This window comes from Neocloeon triangulifer, unplaced genomic scaffold, assembly GCF_031216515.1.
Source record: "Neocloeon triangulifer isolate White Clay Creek 2 clone unplaced genomic scaffold, ASM3121651v1 ptg000022l, whole genome shotgun sequence".
In the NCBI taxonomy this organism is placed as follows: Eukaryota; Metazoa; Arthropoda; class Insecta; order Ephemeroptera; family Baetidae; genus Neocloeon; species Neocloeon triangulifer.
The window spans coordinates 2,503,124-2,521,964 of NW_026775562.1; the positions used below are offsets into that span (position 1 = coordinate 2,503,124).

At 40.5% G+C, this 18,841-nt stretch overlaps 3 protein-coding genes across 9 annotated transcripts; 1 reads left to right on the top strand and 2 right to left on the bottom strand.

Moving 5' to 3' along the window:
* The first annotated feature begins 278 nt into the window (after positions 1 to 278).
* On the top strand, positions 279 to 1,580 carry LOC132204743 (uncharacterized). Its single transcript, XM_059633464.1, has 3 exons — positions 279 to 423; positions 506 to 720; positions 781 to 1,580. Exons 1-3 carry the CDS (start codon positions 363 to 365, stop codon positions 943 to 945), a joined length of 441 nt encoding a protein of 146 aa, XP_059489447.1. The 5' UTR covers positions 279 to 362; the 3' UTR covers positions 946 to 1,580.
* LOC132204742 (kinesin-like protein KIF3B) lies at positions 973 to 5,301 on the bottom strand. Of its 2 annotated transcripts, none has more exons than XM_059633461.1 (16): positions 5,116 to 5,301; positions 4,970 to 5,010; positions 4,831 to 4,922; positions 4,594 to 4,701; positions 4,320 to 4,444; positions 4,122 to 4,260; positions 3,912 to 4,061; positions 3,692 to 3,854; positions 3,483 to 3,630; positions 3,234 to 3,424; positions 3,104 to 3,178; positions 2,817 to 3,050; positions 2,604 to 2,765; positions 2,244 to 2,537; positions 1,971 to 2,191; positions 973 to 1,911 (listed from the first exon to the last, which is right to left on the bottom strand). In XM_059633461.1, the coding sequence occupies exons 2-16, from the start codon at positions 4,970 to 4,972 to the stop codon at positions 1,827 to 1,829; spliced, it is 2,190 nt and encodes a 729-aa protein (XP_059489444.1). In that variant the 5' UTR covers positions 4,973 to 5,010; positions 5,116 to 5,301; the 3' UTR covers positions 973 to 1,826. The 2 variants fall into 2 exon arrangements, with proteins under 2 accessions (XP_059489444.1, XP_059489445.1); XM_059633462.1 differs by having other exon boundaries at positions 974 to 1,911; positions 4,831 to 4,913.
* A 426-nt stretch (positions 5,302 to 5,727) lies between these two features.
* Positions 5,728 to 17,943, bottom strand: LOC132204740 (serine/threonine-protein kinase WNK2-like). 6 transcript variants are annotated; one of them, XM_059633457.1, is made up of 32 exons: positions 17,761 to 17,943; positions 16,929 to 17,088; positions 15,582 to 15,811; positions 15,439 to 15,519; positions 14,704 to 14,827; positions 14,481 to 14,656; positions 14,227 to 14,399; positions 13,953 to 14,173; positions 13,737 to 13,894; positions 13,591 to 13,679; positions 13,316 to 13,541; positions 13,124 to 13,265; positions 12,981 to 13,069; positions 12,519 to 12,923; positions 12,237 to 12,434; positions 12,060 to 12,173; positions 11,910 to 11,995; positions 11,657 to 11,852; positions 11,418 to 11,606; positions 11,255 to 11,329; positions 11,094 to 11,201; positions 10,848 to 11,032; positions 10,595 to 10,787; positions 10,235 to 10,486; positions 10,064 to 10,141; positions 9,790 to 10,009; positions 9,461 to 9,741; positions 8,782 to 9,192; positions 7,692 to 7,961; positions 6,685 to 6,776; positions 6,190 to 6,466; positions 5,728 to 6,096 (listed from the first exon to the last, which is right to left on the bottom strand). In XM_059633457.1, exons 2-32 carry the CDS (start codon positions 17,047 to 17,049, stop codon positions 5,896 to 5,898), a joined length of 5,661 nt encoding a protein of 1,886 aa, XP_059489440.1. In that variant the 5' UTR covers positions 17,050 to 17,088; positions 17,761 to 17,943; the 3' UTR covers positions 5,728 to 5,895. The 6 variants fall into 6 exon arrangements, with proteins under 6 accessions (XP_059489440.1, XP_059489441.1, XP_059489439.1 ...); XM_059633458.1 differs by having other exon boundaries at positions 12,237 to 12,431; positions 17,761 to 17,942; XM_059633456.1 differs by having other exon boundaries at positions 9,461 to 9,738; positions 12,237 to 12,437; positions 17,761 to 17,942.
* Between the last annotated feature and the right edge of the window lie 898 nt (positions 17,944 to 18,841).

Here is an 18,841-nt window from a genome sequence, read left to right on the forward strand (position 1 = left end):
AAAAAACATCAGACCATACTTTAAAAAACCTGGATTATCAAACACTTTTTAATTGTTTTGAAATATTTTACTGCGTTTATTCACTTACAAATTTTAATTTTCAAAATTTTTTAAATTTTTATTTTCAAAATAAAACAATCATCCAGCCTCTTGCCTGGCCCTTTTATAGCCTTTTTTCTCGTGACGTCGTCATATGCGCGCGCTTTTGGACCCAAATTTTAGTGTAAATCGCCGCCACTAGGTGGAGGAAATGGAGATGTAAACAGAAAAGGGTTTATTTTTCATTCATTTCCACGCGGATCACATGGAGAGAATACTTTGACAACTTTTTCAGTCTTAAATAAATTTTATTTCAAACAAATATGTCTTCGAGTGAGAAAAAGCCGGAGAAGCTGGACTTCAGTATTCCTGATTCAATGACTGGTAAATTCAATTAAAAAATCAATATAAAATTAAAATACAAAACTCACCATTTACAAAAATTAAACCCCCTGTTTTTTTTTAGCTTCGGAAAGAGCAGTCACTCGACTTTTAGACAAGACAAGCGAGAAAAAGCCTCCCACAATCACTGCCATGCCTCGGAGCGCTCTTCTGGACAGGGTGAAACAATTTTTGCCCCAAATGGAGGAAGCAAACAATAAACTGACCGACACTTCCGACATCGCGGAACTGGACATTGAGAAACTCAGCCAGCAACACAAGGACAACTACATTGAAATTGTAAACTTGAACTCTGGTTAAAAATTAAATTAATAAAAAAATTATTATGTTGTTTTGCAGAACCTGGCATGTGCAGATCTTGAGGATGAGAGGTTTGGAATCTTGAGGGATCTGCAAGATGAAGAGGCAAAGGCGGGTTCCTCGGACAGTGAAAGTGAAAACGAACAGATCAAGTTGTCCACAGACAGTAAGAAAAAGAAGAATCTGATCTCGGAACTCTCGTGACCTTTTGACATTTGAAGGAAAGACATTTTACACAGGATTTATTTTTTTGGATTGTAAACTTTATTATATAAGCTCTCGCGCTTTGTTAAAATTGGTATAGCCACGCATTATAGAGAAAACCAATACAATATATTCACACTTACAACAAGTTTATTTTAAATCGACTGCGGTGATGATTAGAGTGAGGTTATTGATTTGCAATCAGTTTTGAATAGCCACTTGTGGTTTTTGCGATTCCAATCACAGAACATCATTGAAAAATGTTACATTATTAAAAAATGCCATTATATCAGCAGGACTAGTGAAAAAACTATAAAAGTTGCGGTGCGTTTACGATAAATTGCAAAATATAATACTGATCAAGATCAAACCTTAATAAATAACCGTAATAAATATAACCATAACATAAGTGGATACAGATTAATAAATAATATATCACAGTGAAATAATAAAAATACTTTACAAATTGGATTTCCAGCTGCTAAACACGATATTCAAAATATTTGAGCACTAAAATTAAACTTGCTACTGCTTACAAATGAGCACATCAACTTGGTAAAGAATTATTTTTGATTTGAAGAACAGGTTGTTTTCATAGATTTATAAATATGCTCAGAGCCATCAATAAAATTATCAAAATTCATTCCTTAAAAAAATCTGAGCACAATATATTAATCCTATCACCTGTTGTAATTAAACTTTTGCTTCTGCAGATTGCGCTTAATAGGCCTTAACTAAACAAATGTGCAAACATTATGAACCTAATTGCTGCCGTCGGAATTATTTACATTTGGGGGCGACAACAAGATTAAAGCTATGACTATAATAAGTAGGTGCCACCAGGGAATTTCAGAGGCAGTGGAGGCAGAGCCCTCCCCTAGCTATTTGGGAACCAGACCTCTCGCCTGCGGGAACGACGAAGTCGGAGAGGAGCTGGACGATGAGCAGCTTTTAGCACTCTTTGCTCTGAAATTTGCAAAAATAGGTGTGAAAGAAATAGTCCAATTTAATATAGAATAACTTACCTTGTCTGTTTCGGTTGTTTGTCTCGACGCTCAGCCCGGATCCTGCCCTGGGCCAATAGGGACGCTGCACTGGCGTCAATGTCAATGTCTGCCTCTTTGGGGTCAACTGAATTCAGTGCAGCGTCCAGGACAGCCTGAATTTTGGGAGACACTCGAGGGCCTTCGTAGTCAAGGGTCGTCCTCAGTGGCATGTCCAACTCCAGGGACAAAATGTTCTCACCCTAAAATTTTTTGACTTATTTAAGGATATTAATATGGACTTGCAAATCTGACCTTGTATCTTGGGCTTCCGCCCATGAATGAAGACATTCTGGCGTATTCGGAGACAGGCCTTCGAGATCCAGCAGCCGAGACGGGACGGCTGTTGACTTGCGGCGCCACCTGAGACAGTGGCAGCAAAAAGAACGCGTCTTCATCCTCATCATAAGCAATTCGCTGGCGAATCTTGTTCTTCTCATCGGCTGGAATAAAGTTCTCGATGATCAGATACTTCAGTTTCAGCTCCTTGGTCAGTTCGTTCTGAGTGTGCATGCACTCTCGTCTCTCACGATCATTCAATTCGCTGAGCTAAAATTGATAGCCACAATTTTTTTTACATATTTTTGATAAAAATTTATCCACAAAGCAACAAACCTCGTGAAGCTCCTGCTTGGCCCCTTGCAGCTTTGAGAAGACCTTCCGCAGCCTTTTGGTCGTCTGTGCAATGTCTTGCTGTAGGTTGGAGTGAGTCTCTCTCATCTCCAGTGCGCATTCCTCCTGCTCCTCTAGTAACTGATGCATTTCTCGCTCCCGTTGCTAATTTGTTAAAGATTAATTAAAATTTCAGCTATAAAGGTAAAGACTGACCTTTTGCTCTGCTATTTCCTGCCTCTGCATTTCCAGAGCTTTCTGCTGCTCATTCGTGTGATCTATAATATTCTTTCCGCCACAAAGCAATTTGCTCTCCAGCTCCTTGATTTTCTCCTCAAGGTGTCCCTTCTGCGCCTTTTCCTTTTCCAAGGCCTCTTCTTTCGATTTGACCTCTTGCAGCAGTTTCTCCTTCTCCTCGCTCACCAAGTACTCATTTGCATTATCATTAGTCTAGAAAAAATAAATATTTATATTACGAAAATTAAATTACGCATGTTTTGTACAATATTATCATCTTCGACCACCGACTTGATCCCCACATCCTCCAGTTTCTTTTTCTTGCGTTCCTCCAGAGTGGCCTGATTATTAATGACTTAATTAACATTTGATTCATTAGAAAAAATAATTTATTACCCTCAGCCTTTGGATCTCTTGGTGGTACTCGAGCAGCATGGCGTCCTTGATGTCCTGATTCACAACAGGGACATTCTTGATCTTTTTGGCCCTCGACGCAAATCTGAGGGTGCTCACTGTTTCTTCAAAATTGTAGCTGGCTGGGCCAATATTTGCTACAATCACTGTTTTCGAGTTGCCTCCCAAGGAATCTTGAATTAATTAACATTTAAGAATAAAATATGAGAAAACACAGAGAGTTTATAATACCTTTGAGTAATCTAGTTAATTTACTGTCTCTGTACGGAATGTGCGTCTCTTTATCTTTGGTCTTGAGACTCTCGACTAATGCTGAAATCACGTTCCCGAGCGCAGACAATGACAAATTGATGTTCGAAGCTTCCTGCTGTCGAACTCCCTAAATTTATGAATTTTTCTTTAAGTATAAGATTAAAACTTAATATGTGATTAAATCGCACCTCTGCGCCGGTTTTGCTCTGCTTTTCACTGCCAGCCAGGTCAACTAGATTGAGTTTTCCAACTCGAATGACGCTGGCCGTGTCCAAAGCCGTTTCTTCACACTCGACGGTGATCATGAAAATCGAATGGGACCTGGAACTCTGTCTATTCATCAAGGTGGCACTGAAACAAGAGGAAGCAGTCAACACACAAAATATTAGAAATGATTTCTGCAAATACCCTATACTACGTTGCTTATTGCCTATGGACATGTAATGCTTGAGATCAGACACACTGTTGCACACTTCAGTCAGCAAACCGTCGACAAACACGCCGTGCTCGGGATGCTCACGCAATTTCAAACTCTTCATTTCTTTAGCTAACAAATCTCTGAAAATGACCAATTTTATTTAAAATTTCTGTGTATTATTGAAGTCCATCAAAAATTACCGGACTTGCTCTTGGTAAATTTCCAGGTAGCTGCAGCGAACCAAGAAGCGTTTGGTGGCCTGCGACCTGGCGATGTGGTTCATTATGTGCTCGAACGCAAAAGGAATCACGCCTTGTTTCTCAGGGTCATTTGCTATGCCTGATAAAAATACTTCAGTTCAATATTTGAAGTGAAAAATTTTGAGGTTTTTATCACACCTTCCATTGTGTAGGTCTTTCCACTTCCAGTCTGGCCGTAAGCAAAAATCGTACCGTTGAAGCCGAGCATTACAGACTCAATCAAAGGGTGAAAAGCTTCGTCGTACAACTCTTGCTGTCGAGAACTAAAATAAATAATAAATAAACGTTTAAATTCAGGTTTATTTAAGTTTGATGAAAGTTTGAGTTATTTCTTTTAATTTAATTTGAGAGTATTAAATTCTAGCAACTTTTAAATTTTATTTCCATTACGAAAATATGCAAAGTAAATTACTCAGATCCATAAACAGCGTCGTAGGTGAACTCTCGTCTGGGTGTTTCCGATTTCCCACTAGGCGCAAAAACCTCCACAACGCCTCGGTCCTGCCGTACTTTGACCACTCTGGAATTAAAAATTTTTGTTACATAAATCGAATCGATTCAGAAGAGGTCTAAATCTAAATAGATTGTAATTGTAATTTCTAATTTTTTTTTTTAATCAATTAGCGAGGGCTTTCAGAAAGATACTTACGAAGTGAATCCAGCCCTTTTTTCGTCATCACTGATCGGCCTGCACCTGACCACTACCCTGACCCCTTCCGTCTTTGAGGCCGCCTGAGAACTCTAAATTAAATCTCTCTTTTAGATTTCGAAAATAATAAGCTTCTTACCATAATGTTTTAAGGCCTCGAGACTAGTGGATTCGCTGAAACTGGAGCAAAGGAATCAATTATGCACATCAAATTGATGGTGTACACACGAAAATAACTGCACGACCGAGTGAGTCACGCAAGATTCCACCCTCGGAAACACCAACCTTTTTCATTCGGCGAATTGGCGGCGAAAGCGAGTCTTTGCGGCCGACTCGGATGTTTTCCGCGCACTAGAGCAGTTGGAGGCTCTCTATTGAGGACGAGTGTCATATAAGCGGCATTTTGAAGCTTCCTTAATGCCAAATTAAATGTCAGGCACGAAAAGAATTTGCGAATGTAAATATGCCGCCGCCGCCCTCTCAGCTGAAACGAGCAACAGACCAATCACGGTGAGGGGTGAGAGTTCATTTGAACAGCAATGGCGCGAAAAAGTTTTGGTTATATTGCAGGCGCGTGGAACAAATTTTTGATAATTGCCTCATTATTCGCAAATCAATATGTTTCAAAAATATAAAATTTTTTTATTAATTTTTCTATTATAAATAAAAAAAACCATTATTTAAGGTTTCAAATTAAGTTCTCAATTAATGTCGGGCGTTTTAGCAGATATCTACTAGTTGTAAAAATGTAAATTGTAAACCCTCTCTTCTCTTTTTACCCAATTTAAAAAAAAAATGTATTTCTGACTGAGAAGAACAAATATCAGTAATTAAATTGATAATTATGGTTATTTTCCGATCAAAGTAAAGTTAAGAAATAAAAACAAGAATGATTGCTTCCTGAATTCAATTCACGATGATCAAAGTACCGCCTTTGCTTTATTTTCATAATTATTATTACGAGTTACATCACATTTCCTCTCAGTGTTGACGAGTGAGTACATTATTTTCTGCATGGCTTCCCACATCCCGAGTGCCGTCGGCTCGACTGCAGTGCAGAGGAGGTCACTGACCTCCGGACTTGTCCATTTGCGGAGTCATCCACTGGGGGTAGGCTACGAAGCCGCCCTCGGCCAGTTTGATTGCACCCTCCTGGCTCATGGGCGCCGGGTAGATGAGGTAGCCCCTGGGAGCCAAGTGGCCGCCCTCGGGGTACTGCATGGCCAGGCCGGGCATGTGCATAGCCATAGAAGCTGGCGGACGAGCCTACAACAACAACAACAACAGTAATGAGCACAGGAAAAAGCCAACGACGGAAAAGGCACTAAAAAAGTAAATGAGACTCAAAACGACAATTACAATGAAGCAGAGTTGCTGCTGCGGTGCATAGTGGTGCGCCTCCTCCTTAGGCCGGTTGGGCGATGGGACATCGTAAGGCACCTGGCCGTACATGTGCGGGTGCATCGACGGGCTGAGCGCCCTCTCTGTAAGGTAGGAAGGGTCGCTGCCGGTCGACGGCCGTCGGTGGTGCAGGTGGGACGATGATGAGTACCTAGGATTCAGGCCATGCTCAACAAAGAACATTTCGTATTCGCGCTGGTGGCGCCGCTGCAGGTCCTCCATTTCTCGGGCATGTCTGTTGATCAAATGACAATTCAAAGTTAAAAAGTTCTTTAATTATATAAAATATTTATTGGAACATTATAATGCACAAAGAAATTTAAAGAGAATTGCAAAAATAATTTCAGACAGCTTGTTTTAACTTCATTGGTTATTTTCTTAATTTTTAACAAGTCAATTAATAAAAATACTGTAAATTACTGACAAAAGTAATTGAGTTTTACTGAAACAAACCTTTCCAAAAGCAGCTTCAGATCTCTCTGGAACATTGGGCTTCCATCATTTTCCGAATGATAAGGTGCAATACCGGTGTGGAATTTGCTGTCCTGCGTTCCAAAAATACAATCGCAAGTTAGACTATTCGTTCAAAATTGCTGAAAATTATAATGAAAGGCAAAGCGAGTGACATGAGTAGCGAAAAGCCTTGGAAATTAATGGACACAAACGTGGACCGTGGCCGAAAAGCACGAATTTGCGACTTATGATTTTTGAGCGATTTCACTGGCTTTTGCTACGATCATGACGATGTTTGAAGCTGCAATGAATTATTATATTAGCTGCGCGAGTGAATGTTATCTGAAACAAGTTGTCAAGACAAATAATTAGTTCACAATTAATGGTATGTGTGTCTGTATAATGGAGACGATGAAGATCTAGGTTACTGTGGGACTAAACAAAAGCATAGAAACTTTCTGCCGACATCCTTGGATTCATTCATGAAAAAAAATCTAATACTTGTGGTGCGGATATACGAGCAATAGAAGTTGGAAGGTTTTCTAATTATTTAAGAGTCTGGAAACACTTAAAAATTTAAGATTAAAATTGTAGATCTTTGCAAAATGTAGTTATTAAAAATTTCTCAAAACAAAATTTCGATGAAACTGTTTCAATTGTAAAAACTGAAAAATCTTTCTATCAGGATCTCTACAAAAAATTTGAATTACAAAAAAAATACTAAGAAATTTTTTTAAAAATTCCACTTTTTTTCTCACCAGTTCCTCTAGCCTAAGCACCACAACATTCATTCATACATTTCTCTTTGATTTATTTTTTTCCTTGCTCATAATCTACGGAGTGAAGCATGCGTCGCGCACTACAACAGGGACAGGTCAAGGTTCAAGGTCGCCACCACCACCGTCACCAGAGTGCAATAAGAGAGAGAATAATAAAAAAAAAGAAGGATCGAGTCTGTCTTGTGTGGGACAAGCGAGATTTGAGTCCGACCCTGCATGCTCGCGTACCGCGTATCGACGCGAGGGACGCGCGGCGGCAGAGAACCGCGGCTCCAGCTCGTCGTCGGCGTCCAGGTCGGACACGTCCGTGTCCTCGGACGAGGATATGAGCACCGGCTGGTGCATCCAGGCGGCGCCGCCGGCGTGCACGGTGTGGTAGTTGTTGACGGTGGGCGCCGCCAACAGCCCCTTCTTCGACTTGCACAGGTTCGACAGGCTGCGCGCGTGCTTCAGCTTGGCCTGCAGCAGGAAGCGCGGCTCGTCCTTGACACGCCGCGCCTTCGCACAACACACGATTACACCAGTTGCTCACCAAAATCGACCGAAATAGAAGAAATTCTTTCTTTGGAATTTTATTTACAGAACAATTTTTTTGGTCTAAAATACTAGTTTTGTGCAAATCTAGCTCGGTTGGTTTTAAATTAAGTGATCTGGGTATTGCAAGGACAAAAACATTTTAATTTGGGAATGGTTTTGCGGCACCTAAAAAATTTCAAATAAATAGTTTTAATAAGTCTATTGTTTAGAACTGAAAACAATATAATTAAAATATTTATTTCTATCCTTCTAAATTTAAATTTCATGAAAAATTATAAGAAGTTGCATAACTTTTACAAGGCCAAGTTAATTATTTTTCCATATTGATTAAATAGCAATCTTGATTAAACTGATGTATAGATTAAAATGAAAATTAATGCTATCAATCAATTATATCTACAGAGATAAATAAAAAAAAATTGTTTAAAATTTTGAAATAAAATTTTCAAAACATATTAAAATTAATTATAGAATTATTTCCAGTCCAATAGGATCAGTTAAGAACTTCCAATGAAAGAAATACAAATGCAAATTCATAAAGAATTGAATTCCGAAGTTTGAGTAATTCAGATTAACACTTTGTTGAAAAAGTTATTTTGAATGAAATATATTATGAAAAGTCTCTTGCAAAACAGATCACTTAAATTAAGTATTTGTTCATTGTAAAACAACTCTAATTTGAACAGTTTGAGACTATAGAGTCGATTTTCATGAGAACTGGTAGTTCTCTCCTGGCGCGAGTGAAAGAGACAAAAGGAGGGGGTTGTTTTTGGGACACTACCTCAGGGCGGTCGTGGGGGTCAAAGCTGTAGGAGCGCTGCAGGTGGGTGGTCTGGTCGGGACGTTGGGGCAGCTTGCGTCGCGTGCGCGGCGGCACGCTGAGGTCGGTGTGGCTCGACCAGCGGGGCAACGAGGCCGGGGGCGCCACGCTGGCCTGCACGGCGGGACTGGTGCTGCGCGAAGGGAAGTTGCGGAAGTCGGCCACGCTGCCTGCCTTTTTGAAGGTGTCTGCTTTGCGGGCCGCCAGAGGAGGAGTGGCGGGCAACTGGTGGCCCTGGTAGTACCTGCTCAGGTCGGGATAGGACGGGTGCTCCGGAAGGTAGACGTGCTGCGGATGGGGGTGGTGGTGCCCGCGGAAGGGGTGCTTGCCGGCCCCCAGCCCTGCCAGCTTTGGCAGATGGTAAGGCCCAATCTACAGTATTCGAGCAAACTCAGAGCAGGCACGCAGGATTTTTTTAACTTCCATTCAAATAATTTATTATAAATTTAAAATAATCATCAATCCTTGAAAGAAAAATTATTATCATTTGTAAATATCATTTTCTAGATTTGGTAGAAAAAATTCTGCGCGCCTTTGCCTCCTCCCTGAGAAACACACCAAAGGTACATACGGAGAGAATCTCATAGCATTCAAACCAACCAGGGGAGGGATGATCTAGCACACTTCTATCCGAACTGACCTTATCATGCCTGGACCTCGGCTGAGGCCGTTTGTACAGCTCCTCTTCTTCCTCCGAGTAATCGTCCACCTCGCCATCCTCCCACGGAAAGTCCTCTGCAGCGTCTCCAGGGTGCGTGACGACGCTGAAACGCCCTTGCCTGTTGACCTGCGCATCTTCAGGGTAATTCGGTGGGTGGATGCTGCCGTTGAACTGCTGGGCCATCGACGGACTGTGCCGGTCATCCTCCTGGTGTTGGCCACTCGGCGGCACATTTAGGTTAGATACAGGTACCGACTCTTTTGGAGAAAATATTTAGGTTGCTTTGAAAATAAGTTAAGGATCAAAACCTTTGTTTTCACTGCCTTCGTCAGGCTTGGGATTGCCTTCCGTGACAACGGATACTTGAAATCGAGAAACCCGACGCACTGGAGGCGCCGCGGGGCCTAAACTTGCTTCACTGGAATGTATGGCTGACTGCTCTGTCTGACCACTCGGCTGTTTGGCGCTTTGCTGCTGCCCAGGTATCGCAGACAAAGACAATTGTGGCACCAAATTAGGAATATCAGACTGTAAGGGTTGATTTAGATATTTCATTCACTCTTGTTATTGCAATTGACTCACATGAATAAATGGCAACAAGAATTGAGGATGCGACTCTAAGCCCGTCGCTCTACTTCCTTGGTGGATTTTGGAGAGCTCCTGAAAACAGAATTTAATTTCAATATCATAAAAATCTTTTACTAGCATTTAAAATATTGGTGATGATAGAAACGTTGAGATAATTAGCCATACCTGGTCGAGATTCTGAAGTTCGAGCGCTGCCTGAGCACACTGTTCCGCCGTAGTTAACGGATGCACTACATAGGGCTGCACCTTGCTGGGATCTGTAGCACAAGGAATCAGCAGAGGGAGATTTGCCAACGGTTCGGAAGCTGTGGGGACCCTGGCCTGGTCAGCAGATTCAACTGGTGCGTTTGAGGGTTGTTGGATGAGCAAAGCTGGGCTGATGTTTGCATGGATTGTGCTCTGAGGGGAGAGGGGACCCTGTTGGGAACAAAATACTTGTGAGGAAAGGTTCGGAAGGTCCTGAATTTTGCCGAGAGATTTTCGGACAAAAAATCTCTTGCCAAAATAAAATGAATTCAAACTAACTAAAGCTTGACCGCCAGTCATCGAAATGGAGGCGAGTTTCTGCTGCAGTGCTTGCATATACGAATCGTAGCTTTGTGCTATGAAAGGGGTGGCAGGGTGGGAGGTGACAGGCGTGTTACCCGGCAGCAACAACTCAGACGGCTGCGAGGTCACTTCCTGCAATTTCTGGTGCAGCTCCCCAATCGTCTGGCACCTGGGCAAAATTTTCTTTGGTGCCATACAACAGAACTAATTGAGTTGTTTTCAAACTTACGATGACTCATGATTTTGCTCAAAGGAACCCTGCTGGGATAATTTCGCCAGAGCGTCACTGTGTAGTGTGTTTTCTGGCGTGTTTTGTTGTGTGGTAGCGCCACTGCTTCTCGACTTTTCGTCTATTGAAGCCTGCCGCTCTATGCTTAGAGATTTCGGCTCATTATCACTGATTGGTGTGTTATCCTGACACAAGAGAGATTAAGTGAGTTAAATTTGGAAAGCGCTTCAAGGTGAAATGTATTACGCTTTTTGGTATGGAACTTTTGACGGGACTGCCAAATGGTGTGTCCTGGGCTGCTGAGTAGTTGGTCATCGAATCCCACCTTCGAAGACCAGGAATGCTATCATCTCTCTAGAAAGTTGAATAATTGTAAGACCAGTATTAAAATAATTCAATTATCTTACTGAGCGATGCCTGCGGTGGCCATTGAAAAATGACGATAATGTGGAAGTTTGACGGGTCAGGGAACCGTGTCTAACCTGAAGAAAAATAAATTAATTGTAAGATTAATAAGATAACAAAACGTCAAAATGTCAATAACAAATTAAAGTTCTTTTATGAACATACTCTTGATTTAAGTTGTTGTTCACGATCTCTCTGTCTTGGTTTTCGAATAGCAACAGGGCTAGCGTTATCCAGACCACTTCCACCCAAAATAGGCAGTTCCTCGGGATTTTCTTTTAAAAGAGAAACCGCTTCTGTCAACAAGTCCACCAGGGCTTTGCTGTGCGCTTCGGCCAGAAGTTTTGAATCAACCTGAGGGTAAAAATGTCAGATAAATTTTAGAAAATTTTCTCTTATAATACCAGGTTTTGAGAAATTTCCTTGAAGTTTGCATCTTCAATGTCAAATTTGAATGTAACCCTTTTTTGCCTCGAACACTCCATCTCACATTCGACTTCGGTTTTTGTGAAGGATAAAATCGTGAGTCGAGGTCCACGCATGTCATTTCGTCTCCTCCGCCGGATCTTTTGCTTTGCAGCATTCGAAGCTTGAGAATCTCTGAGGGAAAAATTATTAAATCATGAGATCAGTTTCTAGGGTTATCGAACAGCTAACCCATCCAAATTGTCAGTTTTCTCAGAATTGGGCGAAGTGACTGTTTTACTTTCAGATTGAATTTGCTGAAGCAGTTGGTTCTGCCCCTGTAGGTTATTGAATCAGTCAACTTACAATTTTTAGGCTCATCAAAAAGTCACAAGCACTTACTTGCTCTTGAAACGGAACAGGTTCGCATGCACTACTTATATCCAAGCTTGAGTAATCTCCAGAGTGTCGAAGCTCCATCTGCGGAAATATTTCTGGTTCGTTGTGGCCCAGAACCTGATTTTTAGAAAAATAAGAAATAAGAATAGTTGGAAAATTTAAAAATTTTAATAGGGTTACATTATGATTGAGTATATAAGACTGCGGTGGGTTGTCAGTGGTCTCCAAGGAGTTTGCAACGTCTATGCAATAGTTAAGAGGAGCAATTCCTTCCATAATGTAAGGTGAGGACGGGCCACTGATCAGGTTCCCATCCAAAATGAGAGGTGGCATTAAAGGCTGCTGAAGAAGATCTTGTTGTTGTTGTTGTTGTTGCTGCTGCTATTTAAATCAAAACGTTCAATTTAAATTTTAGCAAAACTTCCATTATTTTTATTAAAATAAATATATATAAAAAAATACCTGGGGTGGGTGTTGCATTAATTCTTGCATAGGTGCTTGAGGCAAAATCTCTGTCATCTGGGCTTGCTGGTGCATCATTTCTTGCATATTCGGCTGCTGGTGCATCATTTCCTGGACTTGCGGGGGTTGCTGGTGCATGATTTCGTTCATGGGGGGCTGCATTTGCTGGAGCATGTCTTGCATGGGCTGCTGTATAAATTCTTGCGTGTGGGGCTGCTGCTGCTGTTGTTGCTGTTGCGGGATCATCTCTTGCATAGGCTGTTGCATTGTTTGCATTTCTTGTAATGCCGGTTGCATATTCTGCATGTCTTGCATCTGAGGCTGTTGCTCCATGAATGTTTGCGGCGCAAACTGGGTCATTTGGTAAAAGGGCTGTTGCTGTTGTTGCTGCTGTTGATTTCCAGTCTATGAACAAAAACTTGTCTTAATTTTAAATAAGAAAAAAATTAGCAAGTTAGTGACCTGTTGTTGTTGAAAGTACAAGCCAGCTGCATCTTTTAACTCCTGATCCTCCCTATGAATCGTTATGTAACCGGAGTCATTAGTCTTATCTAAGTAAGTTCAAAGGTCAACACTTGATCTATTTTAATTGATTTTTATTAAACCTTGTCCTTGTTCAAACTGAGGTGCCTCAAGCAATTTTTCGCTTTCTTTCTCCTCCTTCTCTTTGAGGACGATTTGGAGTTGGTCTTTAATCAGCTTTGCAACAAGCCGAACGTCATCTTCCAAAATCAAACCAGATGTGCCCTGAAGGAATTTATTTTTACTTGAACAGTAATATTCATGAAAATTTTTACCATATCCGTAGCAACCATGTCTGAATTATCATTTTTCAGATCAAATTCAAATTGAATTGCTTCATTTTCTTTGTGTTTGTTACTCCTCTTCTTGGGGTCCATCACCCGCAGTCGGAAACAAACCTTTCCCAGCGTCTTCACTTCCTCGATTTGAGACACTAGCTCCAACTTCAAGCCAACGTCTTCTTGGAAGAAATCGTAGTTAATTATCTCTCTAACACTTGGTCTGAAAGTAATCATTAGAATTGATTTTATAAAAAAATGAATACAACTACCTTTCCTCTCTCTTAAGGCGAATACATTTTTCGATAATATCTCGAATCTCTTGATTCTCAACCTTTTCAAAGCTAAGTGGCTTCACACCCTGCAAATTATAATTTCTTTTATTACAAGAATTCAATTGCTGATAAACAAAACTCACTGTAATGACTTTCTTATAAATCTGCGCGGGCCCCATGCACTCTGCATATGGATACTCGGAGGTGGCCATCTCCAGCATGCACATTCCAAAAGCATAGACGTCAACACTCTCATCATAGTGTTCCTCATACATTTCAGGGGCCATAAACTCAGGAGTGCCTGAAAAAAATTCACAATTTGGCTTTTAAGTACAAATAAAACAACTTAATGCACCCACCAATCACGGATTTTGCAAAGGATCTATTCTTAAGGGTGGCCAACCCTAGATCTCCGATTTTGACGGAGCCCGTGTTGCCGGATATGAAAATATTATCACACTTTAAGTCTCTGTGAATGATCGGCGGCGACCGAGAGTGCAGGAAGAGAAGTCCCTTTAAGATTTGCCTGCACCACGACTTAACCACTTTTGGGTTAACTTTTTTGAAACGACGCAGGTACCTGGAGTAAATAAAATGTTGATAAAGGTTAAAAAAATACATGACTGTATTTACGCTTTCAAGGTTCCAGAAGTCATAAGCTCGGTTACCAGCACTATGTACTTCCTTTTTGTTTGCGCCACCTCCCAGTAATCGTAGAATCTTACAATATTGGGATGCTGCAGTCCTTTGAGCATTTCAGCCTCTTCCCTAAATCTCATCCTCTCATTTTTGTTTAATTTTTTTTCCTGCAATAGCAAAGATAGTTGTTAACTTTCCCATATCAAAATCATATATTTTAAAGTTTGAAAATAGGAGAAAAAAAGTACCTGCAATTCGCACCAGGCAACTGCCACCCCAGCCACTGTGTCCAGCCCTCGGTACACAGTTTTAAAACTCCCCCGTCCTATTTCCTCGTCAAATTTTAAAAATCTAGTGTCAGGCGACACTGCCACTGCTTTTCCTTCGTCCTCGTCATTTTCCCCTTTGGCTTTTATGTTTTCACCTTGAGAACAAAACATGAAAAACGATAAAGGGGATTGATTTTTTTACTTGTTGCATTTGAATCCGGAACAACAGTTGGTAGTGGCACCTGTTCAGTCACTTCAGTCGAACACTCTTCCAGAGTATTATCTGGCACTGGCATCGTGGCTTCCTTCTCAGACTTCTCAAGATTCTGAAAGTTTAGAATTACGGAATTCGGTCAAAATTGGCTTCAAGAAAGTAGGAAAACACAAAGCAAAGCTCTACGGAAGTTGTTTCATAATCTCAAGAGTGGTTTTACAGAAAGATTGAGGTCCAAAGCCAAGTAGGTGAGATTCAATCAGTTTTTTGGTACAAATACAAGAAGTGGTTTTGAATTTCAACACAAAATCGTCCAATGCCGGTGTGTCTGATAATGTGAGAATTTGGAATGAAGAACAGCCAGAGGGTGAGGTTTCAAAGAAGACTAGGTCCGTGGACAGCCAAAGCTATGGGAGGAGTGGTTTTTACTTGGCTTGAGAAATACATTTGGTATTTAGCAAAATTTAAATTAAAAAAAAAATCCAATTTTTTTAATATGCTCAAATAATAATTTCAAATTGAGAAAGAGATTCTAAGATAAAATAATTTTTAAATTTAATGAAAATTTATAAGTAAACAATTAATTAAATTTCAACCTTGAAACACTGTTTTTGTTCTTTATTTTTTTTCTCTTTAATCTGCTGGGAGTTATCTATTAATATCTAATGAGCGTAGAAAAAAAACCGTTTTTCCCAAGCCAGTTGAGAATGATGTCGAGAGTACCTGTTTCTCCAGTCCTGCCTTATCTGTGGCGCTTTCCTTAATTTTACTACTAGGCTGCCGTTCAACATGATTCGAGGAAATCTATAAAGATGCACACACGCGCGGACGCTATACAGGCGCGACGCAAGAAGCTTTCGACTCACCTTTTCCGTGCGCGGCCGCCGCTCCAGGGCGCGAACCGAGTTCCTCGTCTGCTGGTTCTTGCTGGTGGCCGCAGGACCGCCCTGCGACGTGGGCTGCTTTCTTTTGGCTCGGTCCACGCTCGACGGAGTCACGGACACTCGACTAGACTGTTGCTTGGCGTTGCTCGACGGCACACTTGGCTGCAACTTCCTCTGGAACGTCGACGAGATGAAGCCGCGCACAGTCGAACCTGCAAACACAAATGTTTGTCATTCCCAGAAGTTGACGAATGTTTTGATTTGTTTTGCGTCTTTGTTTGCTCGTGTGCATGCAAATAGTCAAATATTTAAAACGCCATTGCCAAAAGTTCAGAGGCACAAACTTTATTTGTTTTGACTCTGATTTCTGATTACATATAACTTCAGAAAATAAAAACATAAAAACAGAGAGCATATAAAATATTTATAAAATCTTTAAAAATTAGAAGAGTAACATAATTTTAAACAAAAAATTGATGATTTAAAAAAAAAACTTTACAACCTTAATAAATTGAAAATATTTTATTTCAATTTGGGTTTTATTTAAATTGACAAATTTAAAGGCGATTTTATTGAGGAAGTTACATAAATCTGCTTGAGACACTCGATTTAGAAACTTGAAAAGTAAAATTTTGAGGGTACCCACTCTCAAAATAAGAAATTGAACAATCGCCGGATTGGTTTCAAGGTGTGTAATCGTTAAAAAAATTAAAATATTTAGTAAGTTTTTGGGTTTTTACCATTGTGGGACTTGGATATATAAACAACATTAATAATAATATGCTTTGGAATTTCGTGGGAAAAAACGCGGTAAAAAGGAAATTTATAAAATAAATGGCAAAGGAATAATTCTTCTAGCAGGAAACTTGCAGGCTCATTTTTTTCTTAAAAATAATTATAACTAGTGATCAAATGAATATTATGATTATCATTTTAAAATATTTAATGGATAGAATAATAAATAAATTGAATTTCATAATTGAGTTAAACATAATAACATGAAATATTTGAATTTCAAAAACAAATTGGAATGATTTTTATAATTTTTCACAAAATTAGTTAAATTGCGAAAAAATTGTTAAAAAAAATCCATTTTAAACAAATAATTTAAAAAAATAATTACACAAATAATTTAAAAATAATTTATGACAATAAAATTAGAGATAGACCCACTTCTGTAAAATAATTTAAAATTTCCTAAAAACTAAAAATGAATTCATTTTTTATTTTTCAGTGTGCAAAACGTAAATTTGGCTCAGTAAATTACAATGAATTTTGACTATAAACAATTAAAATTACAGCAGCACTCTTGGCTTATTGGAAACTCACCCAGTTGGTGTTTCCTGGAGGCGGCTGGTGAGTCTCCGGCGCCGGCGGAACGTTCGTTTTCCGCGTTGACCCCCAGAGTGCTACTCGAGGGTGAGATGTTGTTTATTCGGCCTTTACTCATGTTCTACAGACTGTTCAACAGCATTACTCAAAGAAACGCCTGCAACGAAAAATTGACGTCAATTTAATACGAAAAAATAAATAAAGAAAAAAGTTTATTTCCTTCAAAACATTAAATAAAAAACTTCCGTTCATCGATAAAAAAAAATGCACGGAACCTGCTCTAGCTGAATTGAACTCAATAGAAATCGAGGGCGCACCAAAACCACAATTAAAACAACGCACACTCGCGTATATGCATACATGATATTAATTATGGGTACAAAAATAATACCATGAGTATGGTTCGTGAATTAGAGGCCGGCGGCCGTGTCATGTTTCAGCTGGCGAGCAAAAAGCGGTGTCCCCTGCCGAAGGGAACCAAAGTGAAAGGGGTCCCTGTCGGAGCCAAAAAAGAGTTGAGCCAAAAAGGGCCAACATGCGGTGCTCAATTGGCCGCCAGCAGCCAATCTAGCCAATTAATATGCAGTCAAGGTCTTCGCCATCGCGGCCGCTCGGAGGCCTTGGCGCGGCCCTCGCGGCCACCGACGCCTGGCGATGGCCGCCGGTGGCCGCCTGGACGACGATCACGGCCCCCTCGGCCCCGGTCTGACCCAAATATTTGGTTCGAACGAAGGGGCAGAGGCCAGTGGCGAAGTCATCCGCCCAGCCTCGCACCCAACTTTCGGCCACTTGCCGACGGCTGCCGGCTCGATTCGCGGCTCGTACTTACGGCTCGGGCAACACGTCATTCCAGCGTCCCTGCTAAATGCGCGACATGCACAAACTGCGACCGATTTCAATCCCATTAACGCGGATTGACACAAGTATGATGTTTTAAGACCCAACTTCAAGTCTGCAAACACCAGAGATAACAGACGACTTGAGATCCTGCTCTGTACGTTAAATTTTGTGACCTTCGTACCAGCCGTAGTTCAGGTTCTTTCCGCTCTCATGGAGCAGATGGCGCCAGCGTCTATTTTGTTTTCAAATGCTGTGGACCTGTTGGGGAAAATGAACACAAACAAACGCAAGTTTTCATGTTTTATGTTTAATTTTGGTGCCAATTAATCGCAATTAATAGCTGCCGTTCAAGTTAAGGACTTCTTATTGACTCATAAAATCAAGTTTTTACAACAATGGTAATTAAAATTTCGTATTGTCTTTCAACAATCGCAAAAATCTTTTTATATTGTTGTAAAGGACTTGATTTGACTGTCAACAAGAAGTCCTTAAACAAAAAATTAATATGTACGTAAAAGAACTTCATTTTTTGCTTAAAATGCCTTAATAAAAGCAGGCAACAGGCTAGACTTTCTTTACTCCCGCATATATTATGTAGTAAAATATGATATCTAGATAATTTAATAATTTTCACATAGTTAACTAGAAAATGTCACTTATATTGTTATCATTTCACAGATTCTCCAGGCCTCTCAAAGGCAATATTGCAAGTCCGACGACAAAGGCCACGACCGATTATGACCTCTCGTACTGCCTTTCTCGCAAGGCCACTTTGACAAACTTGAGGCTATATGCCTGCTATGTAATATTTCCACAAAGGTCACCTCAGGTCCCTTCGATCTGTATGTAACGTTTCACTGACCTAAGAACGGACCTCCTCCGGTGTAAATCTGCTCAACCTGCCCTCGGCTTATTTTTTAATTTCCTTAATTTTGCAGGCAAAACCCCATTCATAATTGGAAACGCGCAGGACCGAGGCATCGTTCCGCTGACCATGGAGAATATTTTCCTCACTCTGCACGTGGAGGGCAGTGTTAACACCTGGGGCAAGGGCGACTATTACAGAATTG

Excerpts from the sequence above, each read along its gene's own strand:
- LOC132204743 (XM_059633464.1), top strand. The coding sequence starts at position 363 with ATGTCTTCGAGTGAGAAAAAGCCGGAGAAGCTGGACTTCAGTATTCCT. Across the intron at positions 424-505 it reads TATTCCTGATTCAATGACTG|CTTCGGAAAGAGCAGTCACT; the intron begins GTAAATTCAATT and ends GTTTTTTTTTAG. Across the intron at positions 721-780 it reads AGGACAACTACATTGAAATT|AACCTGGCATGTGCAGATCT; the intron begins GTAAACTTGAAC and ends GTTGTTTTGCAG.
- LOC132204740 (XM_059633455.1), bottom strand. The coding sequence starts at position 17,049 with ATGAGTAAAGGCCGAATAAACAACATCTCACCCTCGAGTAGCACTCTG. Across the intron at positions 13,895-13,952 it reads CTTTGCAAAATCCGTGATTG|GCACTCCTGAGTTTATGGCC; the intron begins GTGGGTGCATTA and ends AATTTTTTTCAG. Across the intron at positions 6,777-7,691 it reads GTCCCTCGCGTCGATACGCG|GACAGCAAATTCCACACCGG; the intron begins GTACGCGAGCAT and ends TTTGGAACGCAG.
- LOC132204742 (XM_059633461.1), bottom strand. Across the intron at positions 4,062-4,121 it reads ATTTACCAAGAGCAAGTCCG|AGATTTGTTAGCTAAAGAAA; the intron begins GTAATTTTTGAT and ends GGTCATTTTCAG. Across the intron at positions 3,425-3,482 it reads ATTAACTAGATTACTCAAAG|ATTCCTTGGGAGGCAACTCG; the intron begins GTATTATAAACT and ends AATTAATTCAAG.